The 12,555-nt window shown below is 38.5% G+C and overlaps 1 protein-coding gene across 5 annotated transcripts in view; it reads right to left on the bottom strand.

Moving 5' to 3' along the window:
- The window catches only part of DNAH3 (dynein axonemal heavy chain 3), a 194,658-nt gene that overhangs the window by 124,761 nt on the left and 57,342 nt on the right, over positions 1-12,555 (bottom strand). For all 5 annotated transcript variants that reach the window (XM_067706433.1, XM_067706435.1, XM_067706434.1 and 2 more), the window contains 2 exons: positions 10,053-10,206; positions 9,119-9,263 (listed from right to left, as the gene is read on the bottom strand). In XM_067706433.1, the coding sequence (XP_067562534.1) occupies positions 9,119-9,263; positions 10,053-10,206 (299 nt within the window). The remainder of the gene's footprint in view (positions 1-9,118; positions 9,264-10,052; positions 10,207-12,555) is intronic.

The following is a 12,555-nucleotide window of genomic DNA, read 5'->3' as shown; positions in this document are numbered from 1 at the left end:
AACTTTCAAAGATGCAAATGTGCATTTGCATGTCCAATCACGTAAGTCAGTTCATGTGTCTGGCATATATTGTCACGTGCGTGCATCTTCTACAAGTGGTTGTGCTTTTGTGTACCTTACTGTACAGTACTGTAGAGAGTACAGTAGTACAGTATCACTGGATCATTTTTTCAAGTGGGTAGATAGAATTGAATCCAGCAAGGAACCAGAACCTGTGCCATCAGCGTCAGGCATGAGTGACATTGCAGCTCGCCCTCCACCTCCTATTGCTGAGGATCCTTCAGCTCTACCATCTCCCACCTCCTCTCCCTCCTCCAGTCAGTAACTCTTCTTGCCTGTTCAGTCAGTGCCAGCGCCTGTATGCCAGCTGTTGTACTGTACTACTGTACTTTTCAAGGTACTGTACTGTAAGATTTAAAATGTTTTCTTTGTTTTTTGTGTTTGTTTGTTATGTATTATTTGTGTGAAAAGTACTATAAACCTATTACAGTACAGTACTATGTAGCCGATTGTGTTAGTTGGGTACTTAGGCTAACTTTGTTGGACATACGAACAAATTGGATTTACGAACGAGCTCTCAGAACACAGCTCGTTCATATGTAGGGGACTTACCGTATGTAGGAATAAACCTGAGCAAGGAGGTGAGAGACTGAGAACTATAGAACATTAATAAAGGAAACTGAAGATGATTCAAAGAAATGGAAAGATATCCCATGCTCTTAGACTGGAAGAATTAATACTGTTAAAATGGCCATACTACCCAAAGCAATCTATACATTTAATGTGATCCCTATCAAATTACCCATGACTTTTTTCACAGAACTAGAAGAAATAATCCTAAAATTTATATAGAATCATAAAAGACCCAGAATTGCCAAAGCAATCCTGAGGAAAAGAACAAAGCAAGCGGCATAATCCTCCCAGACTTCAGACAATACTACAAAGCTGCAGTAATGAAAACAGCGTGATTATTGGCACAGAAACAGACATATGGAATGGAACAGAATAGATGGCCCAAAAATAAACCCGCACACCTACAGTTAATTAATCTTCAACAAAGGAGGCAAGAATATACAATGGAAAAAAAGACAGTCACTTCAGCAAGTGGTGTTGGGAAAGTTGCACAGCCACATGTAAATCAATGAAGTTAGAACACACCCTCACACCATACACAAAAATAAACTCAAAATGGATTAAAGGCTTAATATAAGACAAGACACCATAAAACTCCTAGAAGAGAACATAGGCAAAACATTCTCTGACAGAAATCGTACCAATATTTTCTTAGGTCAGTCTCCAAAGGCAATAGAAATAAAAGCAAAAATAAACAAATGGGACCTAATCAAACTTATAAGTTTTTGTATGGCAAGGGAAACCATAAACAACATGAATGACTGACAAGGGCTTAATTTCCAAAACATACAAACAGCTCATACAACTCAAAAACAAAAAACCAGGGCTTCCCTGGTGGCTCAGTGGTTGAGAGTCCTCCTGCCGATGCAGGGGATGCGGGTTCGTGCCCCGGTCTGGGAGGATCCCACATGCTGCGGAGCGGCTGGGCCTGTGAGCCATGGCCGCTGAGCCTGTGTGTCCGGAGCCTGTGCTCCGCAACGGGAGAGGCCACAACAGTGAGAGGCCCGTGTACCGCAAAAAACAAACAAACAAAAAACCAAACAACCCAATCAAAAAATGGGCAGAAGCACTAAATAGATATTTCTCCAAAGAAGACATACAGATGGCCGAAAAGCACATGAAAAGATGCTCAATACAGCTAATTATTAGAGGACTGCAAATCAAAACTACGATGAGGTACCACCTCACTGGTCAGAATGGCCATCATTAAAAAATCTACAAATAATAAATGCTGGAGAAAAGGGAACCCTCCTACATTGTTGGTGGGAATGTAAACTGGGGCAGCCACTATGGAAAACAATATGGAGACTCCTCAAAAAACTAAAAACAGAGTTGTCATATGATACAGCAATCCCATTCCTGGGCATATATCCAGACAAAACTATAATTCAAAAAGATACATGCATGGCTTCCCTGGTGGCACAGTGGTTAAGAATCCACCTGCTGATGCAGGGGACACAGGTTCTAACCCTGGTCCAGGAAGATTTCACATGCTGTAGAGCAACAAAGCCTGTGCACCACAACTACTGAGCCTGTGCTCTAGAGGACATGAGCCACAACTACTGAGCCCATGTGCCACAACTACTGAAGCCTGCGTGCCTAGAGCCCATGCTCCGCAACAACAGAAACCACTGCAATGAGAAGGCTGCACACCGCGACAAAGAGTAACCCCCACTTGCTGCAACTAGGGAAAGCCCATGCACAGCAACGAAGACCCAAAGCAGCCAAAATAATTAATTGATTGATTGATTGATTAATTAATTTTAAAAAAGATACAGGTACCCCCATGTTCATAGCAGCAGTATTCACAATAGCCAAGACATGGAAAAAACCTAAATGTCCATCAACAGATGAATGGATAAAGAAGACGTGGTACATATACACAATGCAATATTATTCAGCCATAAAAAAGAATGAAATAATGCAATTTGCAGCAATATGGATGGACCTAGAGATTATCATAGTAAATGAAGTAAGTCAGAAAGAGAAAGACAAATACCACATGATATCACTTTTATGTAGAATCTAAAATATGACACAAATGAACTTATCTACAAAACAGAAACAGACTCACAGACATAGGGAACAGACTTGTGGTTGCTATGGGGGAGGGTGGTGAGGGAGGGATGGATTGGGAGTTTGGGATTAACAGATGCAAACTATTATACATAGAATAGATAAACAACAAGGTCCTACTGTATAGCACAGGGAACTATATACAATATCCTGTAATAAACCATAATGAAAAAGAATATGAAAAAGAATGTTATATATAACTGAATCATTTTGCTGTACAGCAGAAATTAATGTAACATTGTAAATCATCTATACACCAATAAAATAAATTTTTAAAAAGTTGTGGGATATAGGGAAAGAAGTATTTAGAGGGAAATTTATAGCATTGAATATATATATTAGAAAAGACCTAAAATCAATAATCTATGCTTCCATTTTAGGAAACTATTAAAAAAGAGCATATTAAATCCAAAGTAAGGGCTTCGCTGGTGGTGCAGTGGTTAAGAATCTGTCTGCCAGTGCAGGGGACACGGGTTCAAGTCCTGGTCTGGGAAGATCCCACATGTTGCAGAGCAACTAAGCCCGTACGCCACAACTACTGAGCCTGCACTCTAGAGCCCACGAGCCACAACTACTAAAGCGCACGCACCTAGAGCCTGTGCTCCACAACAAGAGAAGCCACCACAATAAGAAGCCTGTGTACCACAACGAAAGAGTAGCCCCCACTCGCCGCAACTACAGAAAGCCCGCGCACAGCAACAAAGACCCAACGCAGCCAAAAATAAATAAATAAATAAATTTATTTTTAAAAAATAATAATAAAAAAATAATAAATCCAAAGTAAGCAGAAGAAAAGAAATAATAAAACGAAGACCTGGTTCTTTTCAAAGATCAATAAAATTGATAAATAGCTAGCTAGGCTAACAAAGAAAAAAGAAAAGACACAAATTACTGACATCAGAAATGAAAGAGGAGACATCATTGTACATCTCATGGACATTAAAAGGATAATAAAAGAAGACCATGAAATACTCTATGATCACAAATTTGATAACCTAGATTAAACAGACCAATTCCTTGAAAGATACAATTTGCAAAATTCACACAAGGAGAAACAATCTGAATTGGCCTATATTTATTTAAGAAATTGAATCAATAATTAATAACTTTCCAAAGCAGAAAGCATCAGGCCCAGATGACGGTGAATTCTGCCAAACATTTAAGAAAGGAAAAATACCAATTTTTGTACAATCTCTTCCAGGAGACAGAAGAAGAAATACTTCCTAACTCATTCTATGAGGCCAGCACTATCCTAATACCAAAACCAGACAAAGACATTACAAGAAAAGAAAACTAAAGACCAATATCTCTCATGAACATAGATGCAAGAATCCTCAACAAAATGTTAGCAAATTGAATCCACCTATATATATATTATATATTAACATATATATATATATATATAGATATATATAATTATACACCACAGTCAATTGGGACTTATTCCTCGCATGTAAAGTTGTTTCAATGTTTGAAAATCAATTAATATAATTCATCACATCAACAGGCAATTGAAGAAAAATCACATGATCATATCAATAGATTCAGAAAAAGCATCTGAAAAAATCCAATACCCATTCATAATAAAAACTCTCAGCAAATAAGGGATAGAGGAGAAATCCCTCAACTTGATAAAGAACATCTACAAAAACCTACAGCTAATATCATACTTAATGGTAAGAAACTAGAATCTTTCCTGCTAAGATGAGGAACACAGCAAGAATGTCCCCTCTCACCACTCCTTTTTCAACAGCATTCTGTGGTAGTCCTAGATAATGCAACATGACAAGAATAGAAAATAAAAGGTATACAGACTGGGGAAGAAGACATAAAACTTTGTTTGCAGGTGACAGAATCACTTACATAGAAAATATGAAAGAACCAACAGCAAAAAGAAACCTCCTGAAACTAATTCACAGTTATAGCAAGGTTGCAGTATACATGGTTAATACACAAAAGTTAATTGCTTTCCTATATATTATTAATGAACAGTGGATTTGAAATTAAAAACATATCCATTTACATTAGCACCCCCAAAATTGAAATACTTAGGTGTAAATCTGACAAAATATGTACAATGTCTATATAAGGAAAACTACAAAACTCTAATGAAAGAAATCAAAGAAGAAAATAAATGGAGAAAAATTTAATATTCATGGATAAGAAGATTCAATATTGTCAAGATGTCAGTTCTTTCCAACTTGATCTATAGATTCAACACAATCCCAACCAAAATCCCAACAAGTTTTTTTTTAGATACTGACAAACTGATTCTAAAGTTTATATGGAGACATAAAAGACCCAGAATAGCCAATATAATATTAAAGGAGAAAAATAAAGTTGGGGGACTGACACTATCCAGCTTCAAGACTTACCACATAGCTACAATAATCAAATGTGGTATTGACAAAAGAATAGACATATAGGTCAATGGAACAGAAGAGAGAGCCCAGAAATAAGATCCACAATAGTCGACTGATCTTTCACAAAGGAGCAAAGGCAATACAATGGAGAAATGAAACTTTCCAACAAATAGTTTTAGAACAACTGGATATCCACATGCAAAAAAATGAATGTAGAGGGACTTCCCTGGTGTTGCAGTGGTTGAGAATCTGCCTGCCAATGCAGGGGACACGGGTTCGATCCCTGGTCCGGGAGGATCCCACATGCCATGGAGCAACAAAGCCCGTGTGCCACAACTACTGAGCCTGTGCTCTAGGGCCCGCATGCTGCAACTACTGAGCCTGCATACCACAACTACTGAAGCCCACATGCCTAGAGCCTGTGCTCCACAACAAGAGAAGCCACTGCAATGAGAAGCCCGCACACTGCAATGAAGAGTAGCCCCCACTCGCCACAACTAGAGAAAGCCCGCATGCAGCAACGAAGACCCAATGCAGCCAAAAAAAAAAAAAAAAAAAAAAGAATGTAGATGGAGACTGTACATCCTTGACAAAAGTTAATCAAAAATTAATCAAAATGGATCATGGACTTAAATGTAAAATGCAAAACTATAAAGCTTCTAGAAGATAACATAGCAGAAAAATCTAGATGACCTTGGGTTTGGTGATAAATTTTTAGATACAATGCTAAATCTAGGAAAGAAATGACAAACTAGACTTTATTAAAATTAAAAACTTCTGCTTTGTGAAAGACACTGTCAAAAGACTGAAAAGACAGGCCAAAGACTAGTAGAAAAAATTGCAAAAGACATATCTGATAAAGAATTGCTGTCCAAAGTATATAAAGAACTCTTAAAACTCAACAGTAAGAAAACAAACTTAATTTAAAAATGGGCAAACCCCCTCCCCCAACCCTAACTGTTTTAGTATACACTAGCAATGACCAATTAGAAACTGAAATTTAAAAACATATAGCTCTATAAAAAGAAATACATATAAATTTAACAAAACACATATAGGATCTGTACGCTAAAACCTACAAAACATTGACAAAAAGAAGTCAAAGAAGAGCAAAATAATTAGATATACAACGTCCATGGATTGGATGATTCAATTAAAGATGTCAGTTCTTTCCAAATTGATTTAACACATTTCCAATCAAAATTCCAGCAGGTTTCTTGTATATATAAATAAGCTGATTCACAAATTTTATGTAAAAGATATAAAGACAAAGGCACTGTAACAGTCATAATAAAACTTGAAAAAGAGATTGAAGTTATATGACAGTCTCAAAAAGACAAAACTATAGTAACAATGAAGAGATCAATAGTTGCCAGGTGTAGGGAGAGTGTGATTATGAAGGGGTACTACAAGGAAGTTTATTGAAGTCATGGAACTGTTCCATTTTCTGATTGTGGTGAATCAATATATATGTTAAAATTCATAGAACTGTATGTCAAAAATATCATTTTTACTGTATATGAATTTAAAAAATAAAATATAAAAAATTTAAAATACATTGTCTCTTTCCAACCAAAAAACGTGCTACATTATAAATACTTCCTTAACACCAGAACTATTTTGTGCCTGAACCAACAAAAAGCATCACGCTTAAAGGTGACACTCTGGGGACTTCCCTGGCAGTCCAGTGGTTAAGACTTTGCCTTCCAATGCAGGGGGTGAGGATTTGATCCCTGGTAGGGGAGATAAGATCCCACATCCCTCGGGGCCAAAAAACCAAAACATAAAACAGAAGCAATATTGTAACAAATTCAATAGAGACTTTAAAAATGGTCCACATCAAAAAAATCCAAAATAAATAAATAAAGGTGACACTCTGGAAGAATTCCCATTAAAATCAGGAATAAGACAAAGGTGCCATTATTACTACTGTTTAATTTGGAGGTGCTAGTCAACACAGAAAAGTGAATTTTAAAAGGGGTGTGAAAGTGATAAGGTAAAATATCTTAAATGTATAGATATGATCGAGTACTTCAAAAAATAAAAAGCATCAATAAAAATATTATTCAAGGGCTTCCCTGGTGGCGCAGTGGTTGAGAGTCCGCCTGCCGATGCAGGGGACACGGGTTCGTGCCCCGGTCCGGGAAGATCCCACATGCCGCGGAGCAGCTAGGTCCGTGAGCCATGGCCGCTGAGCCTGCGCGTCCAGAGCCTGTGCTCCGCAATGGGAGAGGCCACAACAGTGAGAGGCCCGCGTACTGCAAAAAAATATAAATAAATAAAATAAAATAATAATAAAAATAAATAAATAAAAATTATTCAAAACGGAAAATTATTTAAATAAGATGGTTTAGTAATAGAGAAAAAGTGGGAGGGCAAATGAACAACCTTTTATAAAGTAAGGAATTCAACTGACCAATTTTTTTTTGGTTTTTTTGGCGGCACGGCATGCAGGATCTTAGTTTCCCAGCCAGGGATGGAACCCGTGCCCCACTCCCTGCAGTGGAAGTGCAGACTCTTAACCACTGGGCCGCCAGGGAAGTCCCAAGAATGCTTTTTAATAATGAAAAAGCATACTTAAAAGTTGTGAAAAAGAAAATACCACTTTAAACATCAAATGAGCAAAAAAAGTTCTTAAAGCTATTACTTCCCAAGTTTGTTGAGGGTATGAGGAATGGGCCCTCAAATACTGCTAGAAGAATAATAAATTAAAACATGTAACTTTTCTGGAAGGCAATACCAATAACAAAAGCATTTTCTAAAATCCTAATAATTTTTATTACATCCCTTTGATCTAGCCGTTTCACTTTTGGTAATTTATCCTAAGAAAATGATCATTATTGTATACTGAAAATTGGCAACAAAGATGTTCATCACAGTTGTTCTTATAATATCAAAGCACTGGAACTTTCTGGTGGCGCAGTGGTTAAGAATCCACCTGCAAATGCAGGGGACATGGGTTCGAGCCCTGATCCGGGGAGATTCCACATGCTGTGGAACAACTAAGCCTGAGCACCACAACTGCTGAGCCTGCACTCTAGAGCCCGCGAGCCACAACTACTGAGCCTGTGTGCCACAACTACTGAAGCCCGCGTACCGAGAGCCTGTGCTCCGCAACAAGAGAAGCCACCGCAATGAGAAGCCCATGCACTGTGACAAAGAGTAGCCCCTGCTTGCCGCAACTAGAGAAAAGCCCATGCGGAACAACGAAGACCCAATGCAGCCAAAAATAAATTAATTAATTAATTTTAAAAAATATTGAAGCACTGGAAATAAGCTAAAGGCTCAACCCTGGAGGTCTCAGATTTTGTCCTCTGCTCCTAAATACTCTACCCAGGTGATGTCATTGATGGTTTTTAATTGTACTCTTACATATCAATTATTCCCCAATATAAATCCCACCCCCACTATAACTTCAATCCAGACTGATACACTGAACCGCTGATTAATCTTCCCATTTGGATGTTTGCAGACACCTAACTCAGTGTATTGAAGCTGATGTTTTTTTCCCAACAAATCTGTCATTTCTCTTATTCAGTGATGGCCTTATCCACCAGACTGCCTGAGCTAATAATCTGGAATTCACCCTAGGTGCTTTCCTCTCCCTCACTGCTCCCTGCCCCATATCAGATCAATCATTAAGTCCTGTTGACTCTACCGCCTCAATCTCTCTCTAGTGTCCAGGATCTATAGTAAAAGAGGTAGTTTACAGACATCTATGGCACTCTGGCCTTTCTTATATCAGCGTAATAGGGGAACTGCCATCTTATTCTCCCTCCACCTGCCTCTCTGAGTCACTACCCAACCCATGGCTGTGGGTGGCTGCCTATTCTATTTCACCCTGGCAATAGATCTGGGGCTTTGATCCCCACCTTCCATCATTATCACATCAGAAAAATTTAACTATTGTTGCCTTAATCCAGAGTATGAGAATATGATAAAAAGTCCAGCCAGAATCTGAGGTCCCAATCTTATTTCAGAACTGGCTGGGTTGAATCTGCTACCCCATCGCCATCCTGACCCAGCAGAGTGAGAATGCGGTATACCGTTCATCCATTCCTCCGACTTGATGCTAAACTCGTAGGCTGTCGTCCACAGCTGCTCGTAAGGCACTTTGTTGGTCATCACGCTTTGTAGAAGAGGGAAGGTACTCTTCTCCTTTTCCAACAGCTCCTCCTCCTTATTGATCAACTGCAGGGCAAAAGGGGATGCTGTTTATTGGGTGGGTGGTTCTCCTGGACCCTAGAAACCACCATAGCAAGTTCCCCAGTGCTTTGAAAACCAAGTTGAGGAAGATGTGTGTTCATCTGGAGAGTAAGACAGGAAAATAAGGCATGAACTCAAGCAAGAATGTCCCTGTGCTACCTCTGAGGGCCATGGCAGCTGAGATCTACCTGGGGGAAACTTTATGATAATTTGCCACTTGCTCCATCACTTTGGCTCCAACTGTATCATATCCATATCCCCATTTTCCCAATTTTCATATGTACTTTAGTTAAAGTACATATGAAACTGTTAACACAATGTTGCCTTCTTGTGCTGAATTGCCTCAAAGATAAGAACTTTAATGATTAAAGAACTTACTAGTGAACTTCAGGGCAAGTTACTTAGCTTCTCCAAGACTTAGTTCTCCCATTTTAAATAGGGATAAATGAAGATACAGTACCTACCACAAAGGTTTATTATGGATATTATTAAGTGATATATCACATATGAAGTCCTTTGCACATTGTGCACATAATACATGCTCAATAAACGTGAGCAATTATTCCAATATAATTCTTCTTTGTGTACTCAGTGACTAACAAAAAAGCTGGTATAATGTAGGGGTGTGGAAAAAGGTAGTCGAAAGCACCAATGAAAGAACTGGTCAATCAACTAATACTATCCACCTGACAGGTGATGTTAGGAAAACACAAAACCAAGGGCCAGAACCAACAGAGCAGTACAGTCATAAGTTCCCATCCCAAGACCCCAAACCTCAAATTCCACCAGTGCTTGATCTAGATTCTTTGAAAGCTCATTAAGCTTTTCAACATTGCTCTTCATTTCTTCTGTAGTCATCACTTCACGTTTCCTAAAACCTTCCAGTTCCTTGTTGTAGCCCTCAAGTTTTGCCTCAAATTCTGAGCATCTGAAAGTAAAGACAGCCCAATCACACTTGGACTTTCCATTTATCAGCATTGCTCACCCAATTCAAGCCTGGGGAGAATTTGATCTTCTGATACAATATATGTAAAACTTATAAATATATGTTATTATACATAATTTGTAATCCCACCTCCCAGAGACAGCTGCTTTGAACCTATGGTGGTTAAATATCTCCAGATGTTTCTCATATAGGTAAATATATATCAAAAATATATAACACATATGCTATATAATATATACATGTATAAAATTTATGTATATACATATTATTCATTTATCCATTAGGTATTTATTATTAAGTGCCTAATATCAAGAACTGCTCTAGGCATCAGCAATATATTTGTGAAGTACACTGTGAAGCTCCCTACCCTCATGGAGCTTGTATTTTAGTTTGGGGAAACCCAGACAGTAAACATATATGGATGGATGAATGAATGGATGAATGGAAGGACAGATGGATGGATGGATAAATCTATACATAGATAAAAATGAAATATTTCTGATAGTGATAAATGTTCTGAAGAAAACAGAACAGGGCAGAGTGCCTAGTGGATGCAAGTGAAGGGCTACTTTAGCCAGAGTGATCAGGGAAGACTTTTCCAGAGATTCATCTACTTCATCCAGATTATCAACAAAGCAGTTCTCAAATTTACTTCTCCCTTTTCCTAACGAGGTAGATTAACACAGTGTTAAGTGGACAGGTTCTAGAGCTGGACAGGTTAGGTTCACGTCCCTACATTGCAACACAGTAGCTACATGACCTTGGTCAAGTCCTTTAACCTCTGTACGCCTCAGCTAAAGAAAACAGGGATGGATAAAGTACCTTCTTTAGTATTTAATAAGCTGACATATACAAAATGCTCAGAATTAAGCCTGGTACATAATGATCACTATAAAAATGTTTAGTCTCATTCACTAGAATTTAAACTCTATCAATGCAGTTTTAATCTCCTTAATGCCTTTTTGTATCTCCAGCACTTAGAAGAGTGTCTGGCATAAAACAATCAATACTCATTGAATGAATAAGGGGATTTGCCATTCAGAACAGCTATAGTAACATACCATAAATTTGGCTATTATCTTAAGAACACTTAATCCTGTTATGGCAGTTTTGATGTTCTTTTTTTCTTAAAAGTAATTTAAGAGAGTTAATTTTCAATGGTTTGATTTGGGTTTTATTTCTAATTACACTGTGTGGTAAGCAGCCTCTGGTAAGGTCCCCAAAGAGCCACACCTCCTGGTACTTTATATCCTTCTGTAACTGTCTCCTTTTGAGCTGGGCTAGACCTAGTAACTCACTTCTAACAAAGAATATGGCAAAAGTTATGGGATGTTACTCTCAAGATTAGGTTACAAAAAGACTGTGACTTTCTCTCTCTCTGTCTCTCTCCCTCTCTCTCTTTCTCTCTCTCTGAAGGAAGCCAGCTGCCATGTTACGAGCTACTCTATGGAGAGGTCCATATAGCAAGGAATAGAGGGAAGTTTCTGGCCAGCAGTTTATGAGGAGCTGAATCCTACTAACAATCCTGTGAGTGAGCCTGGATATAGATCCTCACCCAGTTGAGCCCTAAGATGAGACTGCAGCCTTGGCTGACATTCTGACTGCAACTTCGTAAGAGACCTTGAGCCAGAGGTATACTCTAAGCTGCACCTAGATTTCTGACCCACAGAAGCTGTGAGATAATGAATGTTTGTTTTAAGTTGCTATTTTTCAGAATGATTCAGAAATAGATAACTAATACACACTATTATAACAGAGTGTGGCCAATATCGTTTCTGCTTCTTTAAATATTTTTTCTTGGGGAGGGGTTCCTAAAATATGGTCAATTTTTGTAAATGTTCTAAGGACATTTTTTAAAATGAATTTATTTATTTGTTTATTTTTGGCTGTGTTGGGTCTTCGTTGCCGCATGCGGGCTTTCTCTAGCTGCGGCAAGCAGGGGCTACTCTTCATCGCAGTGCGCAGGCTTCTCATTGCAGTGGCTTCTCTTGTTGCAAAGCACGGGTTCTAGGCATGCGGGCTCAGTAGTTGCAGCTTGCGGGCTCTAGAGCGCAGGCTCAGTAGCTGTGGTACACGGGCTTAGCTGTTCCACAGCACGTGGGATATCCCCGGATCAGGGGTGGAACCCGTGTTCCTGCATTGGCAGGCAGATTCTTAACCACTGCGCCACCAGGGAAGTCCCCTAAGGACATTTAAGAACAGTTTTTTCCATTGTAGAGTAGAAGGTTTGATACATATCCAACAAATTAAGGTTCTTAATTATTTACTTCCATTATCTCCTTATTCAAGTTTCACTTCATTTATTTTTAATTGAGTGATTATTTGATATAA

The sequence above is a fragment of the Pseudorca crassidens genome, chromosome 15 (genome assembly GCF_039906515.1).
Source record: "Pseudorca crassidens isolate mPseCra1 chromosome 15, mPseCra1.hap1, whole genome shotgun sequence".
NCBI lineage: Eukaryota > Metazoa > Chordata > Mammalia > Artiodactyla > Delphinidae > Pseudorca > Pseudorca crassidens.
This window is presented reverse-complemented; position numbering and strand designations above follow the sequence as displayed.